The 25,822-nt window shown below is 35.6% G+C and overlaps 1 protein-coding gene across 1 annotated transcript; it reads left to right on the forward strand.

The window, feature by feature from the left end:
* Positions 1-16,831: 16,831 nt before the first annotated feature.
* Positions 16,832-21,141, forward strand: LOC126633752 (rho GTPase-activating protein 3-like). Its single transcript, XM_050304325.1, has 5 exons — positions 16,832-17,829; positions 19,095-19,215; positions 19,308-19,427; positions 19,720-19,950; positions 20,404-21,141. The coding sequence occupies exons 1-5, from the start codon at positions 17,318-17,320 to the stop codon at positions 20,908-20,910; spliced, it is 1,491 nt and encodes a 496-aa protein (XP_050160282.1). The 5' UTR covers positions 16,832-17,317; the 3' UTR covers positions 20,911-21,141.
* Positions 21,142-25,822: the final 4,681 nt, after the last annotated feature.

The following is a 25,822-nucleotide window of genomic DNA, read 5'->3' on the forward strand; positions in this document are numbered from 1 at the left end:
TCCGAAATTACAAATAATTTTATTTTGTATTATTTAAACAAACAAACAAAAACTAATATTTTATTGCCTATTGCCAGGGGGAGGGCTCCAAGGGTGGAGATGCAAATGGCAATTACTGTTCATTAATGGCAGTTACTATTCATTAAAGGCAGTTACTGTTCAAAATGGTGGATTCAATAATGGATTGCCAGGGGAAAGACTCCATGGGTGGAGTTGCTCTAAGTGATGTGGCAAGATTAAAACGATTCTTATCTATTTTAGCATTTTGTTTATGTGGCTCATCATACCGTCAAGGTTGTTATAAGTCCAAAAAAACATTATCCTAGATTAATGAAAATAAAGTAAATTTAAAGGAGGAATAACTTCTCAACTTATAGGTCCCTTAGCAGTCTAATGGAAGGCGCACGGTATAGGGGCTAGAGACCAAACTAGCCCTTTAAAATGACACTTATCTGTCATTCAAACTATTATGAAATACTTTAAAAGCTCAAAATTATCATTTTAGAGTAGAATCAATTATGACGTTGGTTTAATTACTACCATTAGACTTTGCTCTTAACATATTATAAGTAGTGGATTGCTCTAGTGATTGGGTCTTCATTTCGAATCTATTGTGTTCAAACCCCCTCCATCATTCCCTTAGTGTAGTTTATAGTCGTAATATTGCTTTATAAGTCCCGTATAAGGATAAAACTAATGGACAACTAATGAAAATGACTTGAAAACTTTGAGTTTTAACGAAAATGACAAAATAAAAGATAAAGTGAATAGTACCAGGATTAACTTTTTAATGTAAAAATGTGGTTTTTCGTTCAAGGAAATAGTACCAAAAGTTTTTCGTTAAAATTTCATAAAACTAATTACTAATATAAAAAGCAGCTCATCTTCTTATAAGCACTAATAAGATTTAATAAACTTTTAATTTGAGATATTTGTTTCATATCATCACAACACACAAGTGCTAGTTATCGTCAACATGAATAATTACTTTTAAATAGTTATCGGTGTCGTTGTCATTATATACTGTATTACTTCTTCAACTTATGATTCTTAGAGCTTATAAATTTCTGGTGAATATAAGGTGTTGGGTTTCCATCCATGCATTATGATTTCGAAACTCCCTCATCACTTAAATTATTTATTAGTTTCGAACTTCCCTCCCCTAATAATATTATTTTTATTTGAAAAAAATAGAGCCTATGAAATTCTATAATCTCATTGACTAAAAGAAAAGTCGAACTTTTATTTATTTGGTCGGGTCCTATCATCTTACACTTAGTATAAACAAATAACTAACGCCTATGTGAGCCTTGAAAAATATTGTTATATGAAAGAGTTGTTAATGCATGTTAAACAATAATCATTTTAAAACAAAATGCAAAATTAGACCAATAACAAAAAATATTGAAGTTGAAACCCCTTATTTTTTTTTACTAATAAAACAAATGAATGAAGCAAAGTTTGAAACTAATCACTTTATCATTTTTCATTATCATATTGAAGCTGATGAACATTATCTCATATCAATGTCTCGTTCTTTTGGTTACCTAGTGACCAAGAATTAATACAATCATGCAGAGCATAATACTAGTTAATCACGAAAGCATATACTTATTCTTTATCTTACTATCTGATCTAAAACTAAGTGACCATACATTCTTTCGTGATTGACCAAATAGAACATTTGTATCTCATATCAATACATGCAGAGCATAATACTAGTTAATTATGAATATTTTACCAACGCTATTACTTAAATATGTTCAATGTCAATTCCCTCCAGCCGTCCAGAATGATAAGAAAAAAGGAAGATATTAAGTGAACAATGCTCTTATTGCATAGAATTATTTGACTTGATCAAAAGGTTTGCATATAAAATTAGTAATCATGCGCCCTAATAATTATATTGATTTAAAATGTTGCTCATCATTACACAAATGAGAGGACATTAATTCGAATATAGAAACCATGAGAAGAAAACGCAAGAGGACTCGTAACCAAAACCACAAGCTAACAAATAATTAATATATAAGCAATGCGACTGACTATTAACTTTAATGCATAGATGTTGTAATTAGGAAACCTACCCTTCTGGCTGTAGTGTATACTAATTAAGATTTAAAAAAAAATTATGATTCACTAATTTGCGTCACGGTTTTAAATTAAATGCCAAACCTCTCACGCATATTTTCAAATTGCGGACATGCATATTACGTATTCTGCTTCACCTTAATCATAGATAATGTCAAACAAACAAACAATTTTAATTGATATTCCATCAAAACATGTTAAAACATCATGTCATGGATATAATATATAATTACGAAGCATTTACGTATTTACTTTGGCTTCTAATGACACACGATATTTTCTGTTTTGGAAAAAAATTAATCTTACACAAAATTAGGGTTTTCAGAGGGATATCGTGGACTCACTGTGCAAACAGGTGAATACGTAGGATTGATATTCTTTTCAATAGAAAAAAGGACCAAATTTAAGGGAGTGGTTGAGCTATAGCCTTGAGTTGAAAAAAGGTCTTGGGTGCGGCATCCGGAGTGGGTGTGTTCAGAGAGAAGGTTGAGACCAGAATTTGGAAAATAGGGGGCTGAGTGCAGAGCAGGAAAAAGAGGTTGATTTAGAATGCCAAGTGCTATAGCAAGAAAAAGAGGTCTATCAACAGAAAAAGCTGCACAAAATTCACTCCATGATGAGTTAAGGTGACCTCCACAAACTATAGAGAGTAACTTGAATGAATCGAGTAGATAAAAACTAACACATGTCTTTATATTATTGACACAAAATATCATCGACATCGTAGTGGTATACCCGTGTCATACAAGTCATTCTTCAAACTTTAACCCTCTTAATACATATAGTAAAACCAGTTTATTTATAAATGAGAGGAAGTTGAGGTAGTTCTCTTGTAGATGTTTAAAAGAACCAGTCAATGATGGATCCTTAATTTCGTCTCTAGAAACATAAAATAATAAAAGGAGATCTATAATCTATGAATGATGGACTAGAAATCCGAAAGAAGAAATCGCAACTCATACAAGTAGTTTTCAAATTTAAGCTTGAGTCTCCCTTAATTTTTATAGGTTGGTTAGCTTAATGCATTAAACTTTAAATTTCTCTTCTTGTAATTTAGTGGAAAGCAAGATCGATTATTCTTAATTCAGAAAAGCAACTTTAAATTTCAACTGAATCTCTGCAGTATGACGGAAGATTCTGGTATGATCTTTATTATACTGTTTGCACTGCCAATTTTCATCCCTCCTTGTTCTTATAGATCTAAAATCTCAACCATATATTTGGATTGAGACTCCACTTTGGAGTTTGGACTGATGACCAAATCTTGCGAGCTTTAGGTAAGCTGGTGGATGAGCTCAATCTGGACAACAGTGGCGATGCAGCGCATGTGAATGATTTTGTTCATATTTATGCGAATTTAGAGCGTATATATTTTTTATTAAGACTTTAGTTTTGCCTTCTTTATTTTAATTGTAAGAGAGTTTTCTTTAAGTATGCTTTCTGTATGAATGATGAATATGTAGTATTATTCTGATTAGGGGTGGATCCGGTTTCAATGGGCAACAAAATTTGTTATTCGGTTCGATTTTTTTTCTTCTCTTTTTTTGGGTTCGATTGGTTTTTTTTTTATTTTTAAAGCAATTAAATAAAGGCTTACATTGGTAGACTAATAATAAGAAAATGCGAGAAAGTGGGAAGGTAGCTCTACATATTCAAGTTCATATAAATCAATCCAATGACAATCCCAATTGAAAAGAAAAATGATTGCAGTATCCCTTCCGAAAGCAAACAAACAAAGAGGTTCTTCCAAAGCATACCCAAGCACATAACTTGCATACTCAATATATATTGGCTTATCAGTACCCACCTTTCAAAATATTTCCTCAATAACCAATGAAGTAGCCTTCCTAATTGAGCCTAGTATGCTCCTTACAAAAGCCATAAACTTAGTTTCGAACTTGGCAACAAAGTTTTCACATAAGAAATATCATGGCAAGGGATATACTCATTGAAACTCAACAGGCATACATTCACCCATCTTTGGGATTGAAGATGGTGTTTTTCTGTAAGTAAGAGCAATTTTACTCGTAAATGTTGAAGTACATGCAACACCAATTATCAGTGAGAGCAGCTGAGCTTTCTGAGTTTGGACTTTGGAGGGTTAAGGACCTTAGGGTTAAATGGTAAACATAAAACGACAGTCGTTTTAGGGGATTTCAATTTGGCATAGTTTTCGAACCCTGAAACCTAAATCGAACCATTAAAATTTGGTTCAGTTTTTCTGATTCAGTTCGTTTTTTCTTTTCTTTCGGTTTTTCTACTTTTTGGCTTTGATTCGGTGTTCGGTCAAGAGTCAGAAACTTCTGAAAAAACCTATCCTTCTTATTTGTCGGGTGCTTCATAAGCTAAGAATATATATGCTTATATCTGAAGTGAAGATGCACTTATAAGGATTTTTTTTTCGATTTTTGATTCTTCTAAACCCAACCCTAATTCTGATCATATCAGAGTTGCGTTCAAAAAATTGGTTTCGTAACTTATGTCCATCAACAAGATCTAACAACTCATTTTTAGATGTGTAACTTAAAATGTACGCCGTAGAGAATTCATTGTACTCTTATTATATGCCAATCACTTGTCACTTGTGTATGTGGTTTAGGTCCAAAGTTTTGGAAACATTAGTGGGGCCCAAAACAATCTTGGTCTTGGATTTCAAAACGTGAGCTTCCATCAAACCCAAGTTAAGAAGAGTGACCAGTGACGAACTTGATTTGTGCTAAAATAAGGCCAGCAATTTGGGGTACCTTTGGCCCAAACGTTGCATGTCACCAGTTTTCCATTATTTTATCCTATTGAAATTGAATACATACAAATGTCGTCAATCTTATCCTTCACCTAATTGCTAACGAGTCATGACCTTCCGATTACGCCAGCCAGCCTGCAGTTGATGGTAACTGATGAGATTCTTGGAGTAGCTTCAAAGGGAACTGACAGTCACTGCAACACACGTAAGAGCATACGGAAAATAGGCTGCTTCATCGATCGGTCACCTCCTTTCTTTTTAAAGAAAGCATATGATTCTCACTTTGAATGGAGTTGGACTGTTAGCTAGGATCAATCATGGTAATAATCCTCAGTTGTAATATTCATCCACTCACACACATATATGTGTGTACTTTACTCAAAAGGGATCTCCCTTTTTTTCGGTAAAAGTGAAAACTAGTTGTGGTGCTCATATTATATTGAACTTTAACGACCAAAATCATTTATTTTTCAAGTTTCACTTTGTAGATCATTGTTGCAAAATATTAGCCAAATTGAAAATGTTTGAAGCATTCAATTGAGTTCAAATAAATTAACGAATACTATGTTCTAATAAACATTAAAATGTTGTTGTGACAATCAAATGAGTAAATGGTTTCGGATTGAATTGATTTTTTTGTAAAAATGATTTATGAACAAAGACTTCAAAAATACATAGTCCGGATAATTGAAGTTTGATGTATGATGGACAACACTATTAGTTCCCATTTTTACCAAGCTAGAGGGATCCTTTTGGATAAAGAGTCTATGTATATTATATATGATTGTAGCATCATCTATTTGGTGGACTGTTGATTACTACCACACATGCACTACAAACTTTTTTTGAAATTGCAGGTCATCTTAAAGGCTTTTGTTCATGCGCACAAGTACAGGATTGTAAGGAATAATGCTATTTTTTTTTTTCAAATTGCAGGTCATCTTAAAGGCTTTTGTTCACGTGCACAAGTATGGGATTGTAAGGAATAAAGTTTTTTTTTTTTTTTGACAAACGATATTATTTACGCTAAGAGAAATAAGGTAGGTTTAGCTCCACAATGGACTAACAATAATGTGGTTCAAATTATCATTTGGCAATAATCGAACCTAAGACCTCTCACTTACAAGTGTAGAAGAATACCACTAGATCGTAGTATTAAGTGGCGAATAATGCTATTTAAACATACAAAAGGAATAATGCTATTTAACATACAAAATGAATACTGGTATTTAAACATATAAAATTCAGCACATCACTATCAAATTTAAATTTACACTAATTAATAAGAGTGAATTAAAGATAAAATAGTAGAATTTTTATCTCTATTAGAGAATGTGTTAACGTGTTTAAACATCAGAAAAACATCTAAGGTTTATTAAGGTCCAAAAGTAGTCTTATTCAGTGTTTAAAATATCTATTAAATGGTCGATATTTTCATTGAAATAACCGAAAAATTAAGGATCGATATGGAAATAGGGATGAAATATAAACTTCACCCTATATCGACAAGGTATAAAAAAATCAACGAATATCGATGATATTTAATGATTAACTACATAAATTTTGTCACATCCCATTGGCGAACTTCCCTTGTGATGATGAGCAAAGGCTGTGAGAGTCTCTGACAAATTTGCAAGGGGTAACGCATGTGATTGCTGTGGGGACAAAAAAGCCCCACAGTTGTTCACGAGCCCATACTACTTTGCATTTATTGTAACCCCTAACCCGGGCCAGTGGGCCACCCCGTATGCTTTATAGATCGGGCCTTAAGGTAGAAATACCTTTGGGCTTTTATTTTTAACTACTAACACTTAATTCTCGTGTGGATTGAGAATTAAATATAAGGAAAATTAACGAAAAGTTCTAAAAAAACTTTAGTTTTAATGAAAATGACAAAATTAAGGTGTGAATGAATAGTACAAGGAGTGACTTTTCAAGGTAAAAATGTCGTTTTCGTTAAAAGTGAATAGAACCGAGAGTATTTCATTAAGATTCCCTTAAATATAAGGAGATCAATCTAGAAAGGCCTAATAATGCAAGATCCAACCGGATCTTCAAGAGATAATGATTCCTAAGCCAAGATCACCGATGTTGTTAAGAGTCATCTCTTAACCGGGCTTTTAATTGGTGCCCCTCATTAAGTTTTCCATGGTAAATCATTGGTGGCTAAATGAGCGGGATACAGTGGTGTTCAAACTAACCACTTAAGGAGTGCAAGCGTGCCCTAATGAATCATCTTTTTTATTTTTATTTTTTTGTCAAAAAATGAATCATCTTCAAGTTTATGCCATGTTCTATGTAGAGGCATGCATACATACAATGAAAGGTAACTGTTCTTTAGTCAAGAAACTCACAGTTTGAGATTCATTTTTTAATCTAACTTAGGAATTAGAAGACTTTTGGCTCACACCACACTAGTGTGACTAGGTTTCACTTGTCTTTTCTTTCTTGGTTGTATGGCACGAGAGTAATTCTACTCTTGTGTGGAATTCATTTCCCACAACTTCATATGTACGACATTGATAACAATTTTGAAAAGATAAATAAATATTAAACTCAATGCTTTAGAGAAAAAACTCAAATTACCCTATAACATAGACAAAAAAATTAATTGGAAGTGGACAGATGCGAGTGTATTTTTTTTCGGTTGAACATTTGAAGTTTTTTTTAATTTTTTATATTTTTTATAAATAAAAATGATAGTCGACCGGGTGTTCATCCTAATTTACTAGTTTATTTATTAATTTCAATATTTCCTTCTGTCGTTTACCATACAAAAAGAATATATTTAGCAACGATTTTGACACTTACCTTTTAATTTTTTGCACTTTAAAACTGAATGAGTGTGTGAGATGATTGTGACATGCTTATTAATCATGCACATATTTAGAATAAACTACGTTTTCAGATAACTCAAATATTTTGTGGTCATATTAATTTAAACTTAAGTTTTTAATTACTTAATATTACGATTTAATAATATTTTTTTACTTATAAATAAATGATTATAAGTTAAAATCTCGTGATCAAATCATTCCCTGTAAACTGGTTTTAGTTTAATTGCGGTGTAAGTACTAATTAACGCACATCACTAAATATATTTGTAGTAGATATGGAACATCACATGTGGGCATGTTACTATCGTGGGGACTGTCATACAAATACAAAAAAACAACCAGTCGATATCCCATTGCATGTTACTAATTAAATCCAAAGCCTCAATTCCAAAGCTTGTTTCATTGTCCTGCTAAATTATTCCAACCTTTTGAATTGCCAACATCAAACGTTAAAGTTAATGAACTATGAAGCTATTTTGGAGTCACTTAGTATTACGGTATAATGATATTTCTCTTCACTTGTAAGTAAGAGATCTTAGGTTCAATTATCGCCAAATGCGAATTTGAATCATATAATTGCTAACCCATTGTATAGGCCAAGATGACACCATTTCCCCCTTAGTGTAGATAATATGACTTGTTCAAAAAAAAAAAAAAAGCAGCAGTTTTGAAAAGTTGATTGAGCTAAGAGCATCCCAATAGGCTCTATACAAAGCTGAAAAAGTGGTGGATAACCCAATTTTAGAGTCTCGATGAATTTTTGAAGCTCTAAAAAAAATCTCTCCTAATGAAGAAATATATACTTTTCAAACTATGTATGAAATTATATATTTATTTATGTAGTACTTTGATTACGAGGTAATAGACGGGGGAACATCCAAGTTTTCCAACTCAAAAAGTGTACCACAACATGTGGGAGTAGATTGATATAACCTTTTAACACTGTGTATACTATATACTTGTTTATACAACACTTGAATTTCTGCAATTGATTCAAAATTCAAATTTTATTAATGTTTTTATTGAGTGCAGTAACTAATGTTCTTAACAACTTAAGTTATAAGCTCCTTATCAAGGGCCCAAGAGTTTAATAGATTTGGACTAAAACCACACAATTTGTGACCCATTATAATTTGGTATCAAACTCGCATCATATGAATTGAACGTAAAATCTCTCACATACAAATAAAAATGAATATCATAAGACCGTAGTGAACCTTAATTGTGTCAGCCATAATAACTTGGCATCAAACTCACTATCACAGAAGTTGAACCTTAAGACCTCTCACATACAACTACAAGTTAAAATGAATATCACAAGACCATAGTGATCTTTAGTTGTACCACAAAGTCTAACAAGTTACAGTGAGATCAACTTCTTTATGGAAGATTGTCCTAGTGAATAGGGACTTCCTCTTCAACCACTCTGTCCCTAGTTTAAACCCTCCCCTATTCCCTTAATGTAGCTTAAATTAGTAATATCACTTATAATAAATAAATAAAATTGCAACATTTTTCATGCAAATTCATGGAAAATCCCTACAAAAATGGACGAGGAAATAATTTTTTTTCTAATGGAGGTGATTAAGGCATGACAAATGCTAATCATGTGATTAATTAAGGAACCATAGTCTAAGAGTTCGGATTTAAAGGACAATCAACAATTCATACCATATGTTGGTGAAGCGGAGGTAATCGAAAATCTTATCGATCTAAACATTAAAGATAAATATGTTTCTGTTGCAGTCATATTTAGAATAGGAATGTGATTGTGTAAATCCTAATAAATATGAGAATGTATTTTATATTCCTATTATGAGTAAATTACCTATTAAATGTAGTAATCCTAAAGGGAAAAGTTTTTACATATCCTACTACTATAAATAAAGACACAATGAGGTGAATCAAACACACCTCACAATTAAATCACTCTCTCTTCTCCCTCAATATTGCCAGCCCCCCTTCTCTCTCTAAACCCTAGATCTTTCAATCAAATAGGCCTATAACACGTTATTAGCACGCTTTTGCCAGAAGCTGAGGAATTGACACATCGTAGGAGGAGGCTATCATCCACCAAATTCAAAGGCTCATTCGTTTTCTGCTAATCAGGTACACTTAAAATAAAAGAAGATATTTGAAACATCCACGAAGCATGAGAACATTTCTCATGATGCATGAACCCCTCTATGTTTATATTTTCATTCCGATATATATATATATATATATATATATATATATATATATATATATATATTTGTTTCATGCATCGTACAATTAAATTGTTATGTGGAATTTGTGAGTCAAAGTATTAAATTAAATTAGAAGCATATTTAGGGTTTCCTAAACCCTAGAGGATTTTGAAGAAAAAAAAGGGGATCAGACATGGTGCGGCACACCCACCACACCATCATTATGCACACAAAAACCAGGCCTTAGCTTGGACTTCACCTTGACAGGGCTTGAAGCCCCAAGCCTATTTGCTACCTTGGCCTGCGCCACGGCCGTGTCTTCCATGCCAACCCACAAGGCTAGGCTTGGTCTCTGCAGCACGCACACATGCAGCCAGCCATTTTTGTGACTGGGCTCAGCATTCCTGCTCCTAAAACCCTCAGGCCAGCATTGTGTTGGACCTACCCGTGCCCTCATATTCGGCCTACAATGAAACCCAGCTGCGGTTGGGGTTTCTCCCTGGACTAGTGGCCCGCAACCACCCGAGCCCTTTTTGCTCACGGCACCTAGCCCATTCTTTGGGCTATGCTATATTTTTAATCCAATAATATTATTTTAATATTATTTAGCTTTTACAATTGACCTCGTATGGCCCGATTTATTGAATTAATTAAAAGTGACATGCAGTCTATTAATATGATAATGAATCCAAAATTGTTGACCTGAAGATCACTTTTGGACATTAACGATTCAATAATTTATTTTTATACTTTGAACCATCACATACTTTCATAGTAATGAAGCTCTTACACTTGAGTTCTCGAAGAACCTCAAATCCACTATATTCAAATTAGTATATTGCATTTTGTGTTTCTTGCAGGAACCTCTCATTATGAACTAATTGTTCATAAAACTAAATTGAACTTGTAGTTTCAAATTTATTGCCTTTGAAACCCGAAGTTTTCATTCACAACAAAGCACATGAAACCTGTAGTTTTCATGCATAAATTAAACCAATGCATGTCTATAGAACTCGTATGTTTTACTATGTATGTCTATGGCTTACTATATGACTACTCACGTTTTTCCTTCTATTTTAGGGACATGTTGAACCTAAACAAGCTCAATTTCTCTGCTCTAGAAGTCTCTGGAAGAAACTATCTGAAGTGGGTTCAAGATGTGAAGCTCCATCTGACTGCAAAAGGCATTAAAGCCACCATCGAGGCACCTATCGCCGACAAACATGTTGACGAAGCTCAGAAGGCTACTGCAATGATCTTCATTCGAAGACACGTCCATGATGCACTGCAGACTGAGTATCTCGTTAAGGAGGACCTACGCATCCTTTGGCTTACTCTGGCCGACCGTTTCGATCACCAAAAAGACATATACTTGCATGAAGTAAGACATGACTGGCAGTATCTTCGCTTCCAGGACTTTAAGTCTGTGAATGAATACAACTTTGAAGTTTGTAGAATTCATTCACTGTTGAAATTATGCAAAGTGGAATTAATCGAATCAGATTTCCTGGAGAAGACCTATTCCACCTTCTATGCCACCAATATTGTTATGCAGCAACAATATAAGGCACATAAATTCACCAAGTTTTCCAATTTAATCTCTGTTTTACTTCTCGCTGAAAAGCAAAACCAGCTTTTGATGAAGAATCATCAAGCTCGACCCACTAGCTTGAACGCTGGGCCTGAAGCGCATGCGATCTATTCTAGCAGCCATAAACAACGAAAGAATCATCGTGTCCATGACAATGGGTGGCAAGCCCAACCACGGGCCCAAGGTCAACATAGTGTTGCACCTAACGGAAGAAATGTGACCTAGCAGCGTCCATCACTCGCTCTAAGGCCCTAAACTTCAAAAACAAGGGCAAAGCTCTTATTCAGCCCGCTTCTACTAAACTGGACATGTGTTATCACTGTGGATCAAGGGATCATTAATCACACGTATGTCGAGCTTCCCGTGAGTCTATTGCCAAGTATTATTCCCGTCGTGAGTCTAACTTTGCATATGTGGATCATCCGGATGATACAACTACATCAATGGAGATATCAGATTTTCAAGAGGCGTCAGCACCTATGGATGAATAGATTAGACATGCTTTTAGGGGGTTTACCCCTAATGGCCGAACCCACTAGGAATGGTCGGCCCTATCCCTTTATTTTCTAGGTTTATGGTTTAATTTTGAACAATTTTTCTAAGTATTTGGAATAATTTGTTTGGTTTTGTTTTTTTTTGAATTATGGATTGTTATTGGAATGGATATTATTTTCTCGAATTGCTTAATTGAATGAATGGACTTATATTTATGCATGTAACCAATTCAATCAATTTATTTCTAGGTATGTCTAGTGGGGAAGTTAGTTGCCTGACAGATAGTGCAACCACGCACACCATCTTGCGTGAACGACACTACTTTACTAACTTAATACCCAATAAAGCTCATTTGACAACTCTCTCAGGCTCATCCAACCTGATTGAAGGATACGGAAAGACACGTATCATGTTGTCTAATGGTACAATCTTGACCATTAAGGAGGCACTCTATTCTTCACGTTCCGGAAGAACGGTGCTGAGTTTTAGAGATATTCTAATCAATATCATATTGAAACCACTGAAGATAATGGTTCTGAATTTCTTTGTATCACTTCATACGAATATGACCATAAGCGTATTCACAAAAAGTTGGAACGTCTACCGAGTGGGTTGTACATCACAACCATTCACGGCATAGAATCCCACAGTGTGGCCGGCCCTATGCTTGAGTTCCAGGACAATTTATTGCTTTGGCATGACCGTTTAGGACATCCTGGACGTGACATGATGTGCCATATCCTCAAATCTTCACACGGGCATAAGTTATATCTATATGTTGGACTCCTGCCATGCAAAGCTTGTTCTTTAGGGAAGTTGAATACTCAACCCTTATATACAAAGATTATTCACGACCACCCTAATTTTATTCAGAGGATTCAAGGGGACATTTGTGGACCTATCCAACCAATATGCAGACCATTTAGATACTTTATGGTGTTGGTTAATGCATTAAAAAGATGGTCACATGTTTGCTTGTTGTCCACATGCAACGCAACATTTGCTAAACTCCTAGCTCAAATCATTGAACTAAGGGCTCACCACCTTGATTATCCGATTAAGTCGATTCAACTGGATAACGCTGGAGAGTTTACGTCACAGACTTTTGACGATTATTGCATATCAGTAGGAATTGATGTGGAACATCCTGCACCCTATGTTCACACCCAAAATGGCCTGGCAGAAGCTTTCATAAAGTGTCTTCAATTGATAGCTCGGACTTTGGTTATGAAAACCAAACTGCTGGTATCTGCCTGGGGCTATACAATATTACACGCATCTATGTTAGTCCGCCTGAGGCCCACCGCTACTCAACCACATTCACCGTTACAGTTGGTCACTAGATACGAGCTTGACGTCTCGCATTTACAGGTGTTTAGGTGCGCCATTTATGTGCTAATAACGCCTCCGCCACGTACCAAAATGGGTCCTCAGAGAAAAATAGGAATCCATGTCGGTTATGATTCACCATCAATTGTTCGCTACTTAGAATACTTGACAGGAGATCTTTTTAACACATGTTTTGCGGATTGTCACTTTGATAAGACAATATTCTCGTCGTTAAGGGGAGATAAGCATGTTAACGTTCCTGTAAAACATCGCGAATTGTCGTGGCATGCTCCCACTATGTCTCATTTAGATCCCCGCACTACCTAGTCTGAAACTGAGGTGCGACGAATTATAGATCTTCAAAGCATACATGATGCTTTTAATGATCTAGCAAAGTTGACAAGATCACATATACCCGCTGCAAACACACCTGCAATAATAGATGTACCCTATGTACGTCAACCCACCAGGGAAGGCTAGACCGTCCCCGAAGGTGGGGAGGCCGCACCCTCCACGCGACAAGGTACATTGGCGACTAGCCAATTTTCTGCTTCGACCTTGAAGTGTGGCAGACCCCTTGGTTCAAAGGATTCACAACCCCGAAAGAGGAAAATGGCACCAACTAGTGACCCTAGTTTGAATCCGACCATCGTTCACTCATTCGTTCCAACGCATGAGGTTATTCTAGATTACGATGATGCTTTAGACGAAACATGCTAGCCTTTCAAGAATCGTGAGATTTCGGTCCACTACGTAGTATTGAATGAGGTTTGGAATATGAATGAGATAATCGTCAACAATACATTCGCGTACTCAATAGCTACTGACATCATGCTTAACGATCACATTTAACCACGTTCTGTCGATGAATGCCGATGTAGAACCGATTGGTCAAATTGGAAACAAGCAACCCAGGTCGAACTCGATTCGCTCGCGAAACGTAAGGTGTTTAGACCTATTATTCCTACACCACCATGCGTGAAGCCTGTTGGCTACAAGTGGGTTTTTGTGAGGAAACGTAATGAGAAGAATGAAATAGTGCAATACAAAGCACGCCTCGTAGCATAAGACTTCTCTTAGCATCTTGGGATTGATTACGAGGAAACATATTCTTCCGTAATAGACGTTATAACGTTCCACTACCTAATCAATTTGATAGTTTTCGAAAAAACTGAATATGCAGCTTATGGACGTGGTAACCGTGTATCTCTATGGGGATCTAGATACGGAAATATACATGAAAGTTCCTGAAGGACTTCCATTGACTGGTTCAAATAGTTCTAGACCACAGAACATTCTCTTAATTAGGTTGAGGAAGTCACTTTACGGATTGAAACAATCTAGGTGGATGTGGTATAACCGTTTGAGTGAATATTTAACAAGTCAGGGTTATGTGAACAACGAATTATGCCCATGCGTGTTCATAAAGAAGTCACATTTAAGATTTGCAATTGTTGCAGTTTATGCTGGTGACATGAACCTCATTAGGACTTTTGCCGAGCTTGAGGAAATTGCTGCACACTTGAAAAAGGAATTTGAGATGAAAGATCTTGGGAAAACTCGATATTGTCTTGGTCTAGAGATCGAGCATTGTTCGGATGGAATCCTAGTACATCAATCGAACTACACCCAAAAGGTGTTGCGTCGTTTTAATGAGGATAAAGCAAAGCCTTCAAGTATACCCATGGTCGTTCGGACTCTAGATGCTAAATGAGATCCATTCCATCTAAATGAGGATGAGGAAGAGATTTTGGAATTTGAAGTTCCTTACCTAAGTGCAATTGGGGCTTTATAATACTTGGCTCAGTGCACTAGACTTGACATCTCATTCGCTGTGAATCTTTTGGCAAGATACAGCAATGCGCCCACCCGCAAGCACTAGAATGGTGTTAAAGACATTTTATGCTACCTCAAGGGTATAATGGATTTGGGCTTATTTTATGCCCACGAATATTCGAGTGTTGCCGCCCCCTATGGTCATCAGATGGATTCTCGCCTTATTGGTTACGCAGATGTTGGATATATGTCTGACCCACATAGAGCACATTCTTAAACGAGTTATATCTTTACCGTTGGAGACACCGTTATATCTTGGAGGTCTACCAAGAAAACACTAGTTGCGACTTCATCGAACCATGCTGAGATTCTCGCCTTGCATGAGGCATCGCGTGAGTGCTTTTGGCTGAGAGAAGTTATAGGACATATTCGAAGCACTAGTGGTCTTACATCAGTCGTTGATTTTCCTACGACGATCTTTGAAGACAATGCAGCATGTATCAAGAAGTTGAAAAATGGATACATCAAGGGAGACAACACCAAACACATAGAGCCGAAGTTCTTTTACTCATACTAGCAGCAGTAGCATCAGAACATTGAAGTCAAGCAAATCCGTTCCCAAGAAAACCTGGCTGATCTCTTCACCAAGTCATTGCGCAAGTCTACTTTTCAGAAGCTTGTCCAAGGAATCGGTATGAGTAAATTATATGAGTTGAATCGTTTGTAGTTATCTTATTTATAAGTTATGTCTAACTCATGGGAACTATCTAGAAGCATACTCACATGATCTTAATGTACTTTTTTTCCTACGACTAGGAGTTTTTTTCCTACGATTAGGAGCATTTTTCCTACTAGGTTTTTTCTACCTAACGAGGTTTTAATGAGGCACTCATTCTGGGATGATCATACTCTGTTGAGTTCACTACTTTCGTCCAGTTTGACGTTTGTTTTAGACATTATGCATATTTCTCACTTTTCTCCTTAGTCTATGGGTTTTTCCCATGCCTTGGGTTTTACCATAGCGAGATTCTGTGAGTTTTACTACAAATGCATACTTCACTTAAATTTGAGACTCGTGATCACTTGTTTTGCCGATGACTTCATCAACTATTCTACCTTATCAGCTGAAGATCTGATGCGATGGTTTGTTGAGTATTTACACACTCAAGGGGGAGTGTTACAGTCATATTTAGAATATGAATGTGATTGTGTAAATCCTAGTAGAGATGAGAATGTATTTTATATTCCCATTAGGAGTAGATTACCTATTAAATATTGTAATCCTAAAGGGAAAGGTTTTTACCTATCCCACTACTATAAATAAAGGCACAATGGGATGAATCAAACACACCTCACAATTAATCACTCTCTCTTCTCCCTCAATATTACCGGCCCCCCCTCTCTCTCTAAACCCTAGATCGTTCAATCAAATAGGCCTACAACAATTTCACATTTTTTATTTTATAATAGAATGAAATTGGTATACGACAATCCGCAAGCATCTGTCAATCGTTAATATATCCAAAACTTACTATTTATCAGTACAGGAAACAAAAGGAAATAGTATATTTAATGACCTATAATGTTTTCTAAACTCTATTAGTGTATGCCTTCTGTGGTCGGATTATACACGAAGAACATAACTTCATAGAAAAGGCTACGGACATTATTTGGTACTAGAATACTATTCACTATGAAGGGAGTGAGATTTTTGAAAAAATGGATAGCTCGACATAGAGTGATGGCCCGTGTATGTTCATATAGATTAAAAAAAAAGAGAATCCTACTCTCATGCATTTGCTTCACTGCTTGTATAATATAATTCTTTAAGTACATACATTTTTCACTTCACTTGAGTAACTTCCAAGACAAACACTCACTCTCATATGATCATATCTGGTTGTCTCGTAGTCATTTTCTTGTACTCTCTCTAATAAGAATTTGCTATAGAACTCGAACAAATAGAAAGAGAGAAAAAGGTCTCGATCACCCCCACCATTCACCGCCATCACCACCACCACACCCTCCTCAAATTTCAACACTAACCCAATAATAATCACTCATCCCTCTCTTCAAAGCAACCTTCTTTCCCCTAACTTCTTCGTCACAACCAAACCAAACCCACCTCACCTTCTCTCTAACAACCAAACCCCCATTTCACTTCTTTTATTCTCTCTCTCTCTCTCTCTCTCTCTCTCTCTCTCTCTCTCTCTCTCTCTGTGTTACTGCTTTCGTGTGTTTTAATATTATAGTTCACAAAAGCAAAATGGCTCGGCTCTTCCGATCCAAATCTTGCCATCTTGTTGGACTCACTGAGTTCAGCATTCCCCCTCCTAGTCCATTCTCCTACCACCACAACACCAGCAAAGAAGAAGAAGAAGAAGAAGAAGAAGAAGAAGAAGATGATGATGAAGGGCTGGAATATGAGGAGTTGGATTTTGAAGACGAGGAGGAGGCTGTAGGAAATCCCAGGTCTACCCCATTTCTGAGTCCCAAGATTAGAGCCAGTGGGAACAACAAAGGTCGAGACTTCCACGGGCATAACGGTCGACAACACCAGCACCACCAGTCCGCCATACTCGACATTTTGGTGGCGGCTCTGAGGAAGTCTCTGGTAACTTGCAGTGTGGAGAGGGATGACGTGGCGTCCTCTTTCGACATCAGTTCTCCGAGCGAGGTGAGACATGTCTCGCATGTCACTTTTGATAGGTTTAATGGGTTTCTGGGTTTGCCCACTGAGCTCGAGCCCGAGGTTCCCAGGAAGGTGCCAAGTGCCAGGTCGGAACCCCTCCTTTTTCTTTTTCCAATTTTTGCTCTTTTTTTTTTGGTTGGAATTGGTTGAGGATGAATTTTTGAAATTTGTGAAGTGACATTGGTTATATGGAAATTTTGGGATTTAGATTGGTTTGTAGTATCAATTGTTTGTCTAAATTTGAAAACTTTGACGGATTATAGCATGCACCGGTGAAAGGTATAGATGATCCTTCTTCGTTGGATTCTTTACCGTGCACATTCAATCATCCATTGCGTTTGTGCACGTCATAGACCGGAGCATAGTAGAATTTTCATTAAAGTTCATTCATACTTGCATTTCTTGCATGTGTGTTTTTCTTAATTGTTTTGCGTTTTGTAGTGAAAATGGAAAAACTGGTGGCATTATATTGTTCTTCTGTAAACTTGTAAATCGGGTTTTCTGATTTTTCCGTATCCGGGCTTGCATAGGTTGGTCTTTTTGATTCTGGATCCACAACCACAAGAACAGTTACCATAAGATGTTTTTTTTTTCAAACACAATTGGTTTGAACCAGGTTGTGAATCCCCTTCTTTGTGTCAGTCACAAGTTCCGTTACTGCTTTTATCGATCTCCTCAAGTACTTGGAACTGCCAGAGGATTTTGATTTAAATTCTTATATGGGGAGGGAATATATAGGTTAAAAAGGAGGATGAGGATTTTGCGAAGTACAAAGATGTGATTTTGACAGAGGCAATCGAGTTCAATTGTTTAGCATTTGTAGTCCGAATAGCTTCTGCTTCCTGGTGTGTGATAGCTTTTACTTTATTCTGCCTTGATTTTATTTTGGATGGGCACTTAGGCAGATAAGGGAGAGTAACACGAAGGATTTATTGTTTTTAGTTTTAAGCCTTATAAATGTTGGGTGGAGCCGTTCCAATCATCAGTGCAAACCATTTGGTCTATTCAGTTTTTAGTGGCATTGTTTGAAAACGATCTTATCTTGCAAATTGATCTGCATAGCAGGGTGGCACAAACATTTGATCTTTCGGTATTGTGTCTGAATAATCATTTCTTTGTTTGTCTTTTACCTTTTCCTTTTGATCAGCATGTTCTCCTACGAAATTGCATCTGAAGGTAGGCTGCAGTAACAATGTATATGGATCCTGAGGCAGGATTCCTGCTAGATGGAACGTTCTGTTTCAGCAGTTTTAATACATGTCTCTCATCATCCCATTTAGACCTAATCAGAGTTTCTGTACCATTTTATATTTGACTAATGCTTAATGGAATACACTTCTTTGGCATCCAGTGTAAGTGTGTTTGGGGTCTCTGCCAAGTCGATGCAGTGTTCTTATGATAATAATGGGAACAGTGTGCCAACTATACTTCTTATGATGCAAGAACGATTGTATTCAGGAGGAGGCCTTAAAGTAAGTTGGTATTTCAAACTAGTAGCGAAGTTATACGCGTATTCTTTTCAGCACAACTAAAGGTTTTTATTTCATTATTCTCCGTCTTCAAGGCAGAAGGAATATTCAGAATTAATGCTGAAAATGGTCAAGAAGAGCGTCTTCGCGACCAGTTGAACAAAGGCATTGTGCCACATGGAATTGATGTTCATTGTTTAGCAGGTTTGATAAAGGTAAGCATATAATCTGACATTTCTAAGTGAATGCAATTGGATACTTTTTGGAATACGTAGCCACTATCTCCTTCACGATGTTCAGTAACTTTAAAGATGTGTGGATTTTCGATATTCTTTTCAAGCTTTCAAAATCGTGAAATGTCTAGATCATTAATAAACCCTTTTAAATTAAACCCTTCATTTAAACTAATCTTCTATGGTTTTTAGTTTCTGCCTTGGTTCTCAACCTTTTTTTTCCTCCTTTTGTTAACGGGTGTGTTCCTGTCTCTCCCCTTCTTAAACATTGTAGGCATGGTTTAGAGAGCTTCCTACAAGGGTACTTGATTCGCTCACACCAGAACAGGTGATGAGCTGCAACACAGAAGATGACTGCACAGAACTTGTGAAGACACTTCCTCCAACAGAAGCTTCACTGCTAGATTGGGCCATCAATTTGATGGCAGATGTTGCGCAGAACGAACAGCACAACAAGATGAATGCCCGCAACATTGCTATGGTTTTTGCACCTAACATGACCGAGGTTTGTACCATTTTTTCACACAGTTGTTTATTGATGTGAAATGTCTCTGGTTGTGATATGCAGTTTGCCTTGTTTGCTTTGAAACTTTGTTCATTTTGAACAACGGGTAAGCCTGATGGTTGTTTTAGCTTTAAAATGAAATGTTGCGGTTCCTTGGCCCCCAAGGTGGGTCAAGTGACCGGGACTCAGGAAGACACATTTTCGATGGAAGGCCCTAGTTGGATTCCCACAATAACTCCTCTATTGATTACCTGATACCTAGGTTAAGCGTAGGCCTGGGGTTTTAGGGGTTCATGCGGCCCACCTATTAAAGGATGAGTTGGAGTTCCACATCTTCAAATGATTGTTGCTCCTTGGCTATGTAACTTTCGTTCTAATGGCCATAAGAAAGTCCTCTTTGTCCACAGACAAGTTTAAGCTTTGCTATGGACTAAACAGGAGTTTTTGCTGCAGATGGCAGATCCCTTGACTGCACTAATACACGCGGTGCAAGTTATGAATTTCCTCAAGACATTGATTTTAAAGACCCTGCGCACAAGAGAGGAATCAGCTGCGGAGGCTACATTGCACGCATCATGCAAAAAATCTCTTAACCACAACAGACAAACCATGTATTCGATTATGGGTGAATCTTTTGTTCATGATAGCTCATTCAGCACCGCCACTTTGGACAGCCCAAAAGCTGACATCAATGAGAAACTTTGGTGCTCTCCGGTAATGACTGATGGGGAAGATGAACTCGAATCCACTTCGCACAGCAGCGCATCTACTAAGTGTGAACTCGAGTGTTCAGAAAACGGATGTAGAAGTGGATATGAAGCTGGAGACTGGTTAAGTTGGAGGAAAGGAGTGCGGAAGCTATCCAGCCACCTGGTGTTTCAGTTGAGTAAGCCGGCTAAGAAGAGTACGAAACTTGAGATTGTAAATACTAGGGGAGAAGGTGGAGAAGCATGGGCATAGAGAAGTGGGAAGCTGAGGAATCTGTTTTTGTTCTTATGATTGTGGTTTGTGTAAACATTTTATAGGATAGATGTTAGCATTTTGTTTTGTTCTAGTCAGATAAAAGGTTTGGAAGGAACTAACTAGAGGTCTAGTGAAATGCGTAGTGACTAGTGAACTATTTTGTATGATTCGACTTATAACTTTGTGTGATTTTACTAACAATGCCAATTGGTTGCCTTCATGGTCAAAGCCCAAATCCATTTTTTTAATGTTGTATTTCCTTTGAAGAGTTTTTATTTTTTTTTATTTTATCACAATTCACAAATTATGATCTTTTATGTTTTACCAACTCATTGGTTCTTCAAGTTTTAACTTAGTCATCATTTTCGTTATTGCCGTTACATTTCGTTAAAAAATCTGTTAGGTGGCTGACGTGGAAAAATGGGTGGGCCTAAGTATTGATTATATAGAAAAACCAAAATTAAAAAGAAAAAAGGTCACTTTTTGCTCATCCCCTAACCAAAAGTGAATGTTATATGCGCTCCAAAATCTTGTCACGTGTCTCTTTAACTAACCTATGGTTATCTATTATTTAATTAAATCTTTTATGGCAAAAAACAATTAAATGAATTAAAAATAGAGAAAACATGAAATAAGTCTAATTTTGTTTAGCCAACATTTGTCACTTAGTACTACGGTCTAGTGTTATTTCTCTTCACTTGTAAGTGAGAGATCTTAGGTTCAATTTTAGCCAAAGATGAATTTGAACCACATTATTGTGAGCCTATTGTGGGGTTAAGCCCACCTTCTCACCCCCTCTCCCTTAATATTGATAATATCGTTTATGCAAAAAAAAAAAAAAATCCATTATGATAGTTCAATTTATTGAAATAAGTCAAATTTCTTAAGTATAGGATTATTTTTATTACCAATAATCTCTTTAATGACAAATTTATTATAAAAATTAAATTATTCCTAATTATCTCTTTAATTATTTCTTCTATTTTTTTTTGCTATTTTTAATTTTTAATTTTTATAATCAACCAATATCACAAGATAATTGTATTTATCTATATATTCTTTTTTGTAATCAACTTGTATCACATATTAATTTGTCTTGTTTGTGGATATATTATGTTTTTATACCTTTTAATTAGGTTTCACATCTCGTTTATAATATAATATACATTTATATATTTGTTACTTGAGTTAGGGTCGTATGTTTTGCAAATGGATTCATGTTAGTATATTAGTTTTTTGTTAGAAGATATTAAGTAGATTTATGAAAAAAATTAATAATAGAGTATACTTTTAATAGTTAATTTTATATTGTGATAACACTTTTTATTACTTAATTTCAACCGCTAGATTGAAAGATATCCTCAAGCGAGTTGGTTTGAATTCAATGGCTAGATGACCTTATCTTATGATGCCTATATATCCTCAGATATTTTGCCTTTTACTTTACCAAAATCCTTCAAATCATCCATTGTAAAAAAAAGGCTACAATTCTCTTGTTGTACCGATTTCAAAATCCTTTCTTCCATGAAGCTCTTTCATGACATCCTCAAGAAAGAAATCCAAGTTGACTAAGGCCATCTCCAACTGAAGGAGGGTCAGAGGGCTCGTTTTAGCCCTATAGCCCTCCAAGAAATTAATATTTTAATTAACAGTGCCAGACCACATTTCTTACCATCTCTAACCGAGAGGCTAGAGGGCCAGAGGCCAAACATAGCCCTGTGACAAAAAACCATCTCCAAACGAGGGGGCCAAAGGGCCATAGGGCCAAACATAATTTATTATTTTAATTGAATTAATATGGTTACTTAAATTAAACTACCTCAATAATTTTTCGAGATGGAATGTCAAGAATTTATCGAGTTGGAATCTCAATAATTTTACGTCTCGAATTTCGAGTGTCACGTGTCAGAATCTGATGAACAACTACCTCAAACAAGTACATGAGGTGTTATAGGATGATAAGTTTGAAATCCACAAACAAGTACCTACAACACATCTTTGGGCCAAAAGAAGCATGGAATAAGCGTTTAAGTTTTATGTTGTTAAATGTTTTTTTTTTAATGTTGTTTAAGTTTCATATTGTTAATTTTTTTTAATGTTGTTTAATGTTACTTAATGTTATTTAATGTTTTAATATTGTTTAATGTTGTTTAATGTTGTTTAATGTTGTTTAATATTGTTTAATTTTACTTAATGTTGTTTAATGGCTTAGGTAGTTATAGGAAAAAAAATTTGTAAAAAATATATATATATATATATATATATATATATATATATATATATAATGGTTAGTTGACGTCAGCAAGTAGCTGTTGGGATTCAAATTGTTGGACTGGCTGGCTGAGTTGGGCTAGCCGGTTGGCCTAATTCTCCTTTTGTGGCTCGGTGGGGCCCACGAGCCCCTTGACCTTACCTTCGATTGGAGACGGTTTTCGTGTCATTTAGGGCTATTTTCGACCCTATGGCTCTCTGGCCGCATCAGTTGAAGATGGCCTAAGGTCTGCCAAAAGGCTATTATCCTTAAGGTTCTTTTACTGTGTTAATGAGATGTTTTTTTGGATAACCGTATTTTCCTTTGCACCTAACTAAGCTTGAGTGTATTTGAGGTTATTGAAAAGTGAAAAGGGGATCTTCCTCGTCTGAAAAGCTTGAGTGTATTTGGACCTTTTCACTTTTCAATAATTTGTTTCTTGCCTAGTTGTTACCTTTCTTACGCACGATCTTGCATGTATAGGCTGACAAGGGTTTGGTTATGATCTGGTATTGTATTTGGTGGCTAGAGATAAGGAGGAGTCGGTTAAGGAGATCAGAAATTGAATTTAACTTTGTCATCATCTAAATCTGGTAGACGTTCTGTTGCTAGTGCGATTAGAGGTTGAGAAATTTGATGGCTGTAATAATATCGGTGTATATCAACAAGAGATATAGCTTTGGAGGAGAATTATGTGGACACAAATTATGTTTATGGTATTTGTTAGGGCAGAGCAAACAAACTGAAAACTCGAAAAAGGACCAAACTAAACCGTCTGGGTTGGTTTCGTTTTGATGTTTTATTGGTCCATTCGGTTTATAAAACAAGACCAAACCGGAAGAATCAGTTTAATATGCGGTTTTGATTTTACAGACCATGAGTTAACCGAAACAAACCACTTATAATATGTAAAGTATCAAGCCCCTTAATAAGGGAAGGGATTCCCATTTTTCAAAAAAAATGTAGATACCCTCTTGACCGTTAGATTTAGCTTTAATGAAATTCTGTGGTTGAGATTAAATCATAGGCCACAGAATCTTAACCAAAGAATTTTATTAAAGCTAAATCTAATGGTCAAAAGAATATCTCCATTTTTTTTTAAATGTGGATTCCTTCCCTTAAAGGCTTCCTGTAAAATATTATGTTAAAAAACAAATATACTATATTATACATTTTAGTATTTAACTAAACATTTTGGAGTTATTCTGAGACTTTGAGTTGAGTTATGTAATTGGAATTTTAACAAAAATCATAATTTATAAATTGACACGCATTGATTACTTTGTTTGAATTTATAAACATAGATATTTAGAATTTATGCGTGAAAAAAAAATGAAATTTAGAACCTCCAATTCCCAAGTTTAAATTCCATGTAAATATGTCATTTCTAAAATTTTATGAGTGATAGTATAAAAATACAGAAATTCCGTAGTCAAATTCCATTGTTCTTTTAAGTTAACCAAATAAGAAAATTCACAAATTCTAGAAAATAAAATTCCATCATTTCTATTTCCATCATCTTGAAATTCTTTAGTAATCTTAATTTTTTTTCACCTAAACTAGGCCTGGCAAACAGATTGTGTTTGTTGTTTTTGTGTAACACCTGTTATCTTAACGGGTCGTGTCGTGTCACACCCATTATCTTAATGGGTTCTTGACATGTCGGGTCACTTTACTCAATAGGTAAAATGACCTATTAAGAAAAATATTTTTTGTCTTCTAAATTTATACATACCACATTGCGACATAAATTTTATTTCAAAACATAAAAACACATTTATCGTTGAGTACTACATCTACATACTCCAAAATAAGAGCCTAATAAAAAGCATCAATACACTACTAGTCTACTACAAAATATCAAATGTGCAAGGAAATACAAAATGAAGGAGTTTTTCTTTTCAAGGTTGTGAAACCTTTCTAGGAAGTTAAAAAAAAATACATTTAAAAAAAATAGCAACAAAAGGAAAAGGTTACCACAAGCTTGGAGCCAATCAATGTGGTCGAGGGAGACGGGAGAGGGTGGTCGTGACTCGTGGTTGGCCGAAGTTAAGGTTTGAGACTAAGATTTGAGAGTTAAGTTCGAGAGAGAGAGAGAAAATGACTGCTTCAATTTGAGCCTTTGACTTCGAGAATGAGTAAAGTATAAAAAATTATATTTTAAAAATGACTGCAACGTGTTTTTGTGCAATGACCAATTGTGACGTCGCGTAAGTTATATTTTAAAAATTAGAGTAAAGTATAAAAAATTATTTTAATTATTGGTATCACGACATTTTCATACCTTATCTTTTAAAATTGACAATGTCATACCTCATCTTATGAATTTGTGTCAATGTCATACCTTCCATCAGTTGTCTGTCAATTCCTCAGTTAAATGCTGACGTGGCTTGTGAAGTGGCACAATTTATATTAAAAAACTATTAAAATATTATTAAAATATAATAAAAAATATTTTTAATAATTAAATATTTAGGGGAAAAAAAAAGTTTAAAGGATCCGGCCTTCCATTTCCTCCACCCGCACTTCTTCTTCTTCTTATTCTGGGTTGCAGGGGGTTGGGGGGATGATTTTTTTTTTTGTTTCTTTCTTCCTTCTTCTTCTTCTTCTTGTTCCTCATTTTCTTCTTCTTCCTTCCTTTCTAGGTTGCAGGGGGTG

This window comes from Malus sylvestris, chromosome 1, assembly GCF_916048215.2.
Source record: "Malus sylvestris chromosome 1, drMalSylv7.2, whole genome shotgun sequence".
Classification (NCBI taxonomy): domain Eukaryota; kingdom Viridiplantae; phylum Streptophyta; class Magnoliopsida; order Rosales; family Rosaceae; genus Malus; species Malus sylvestris.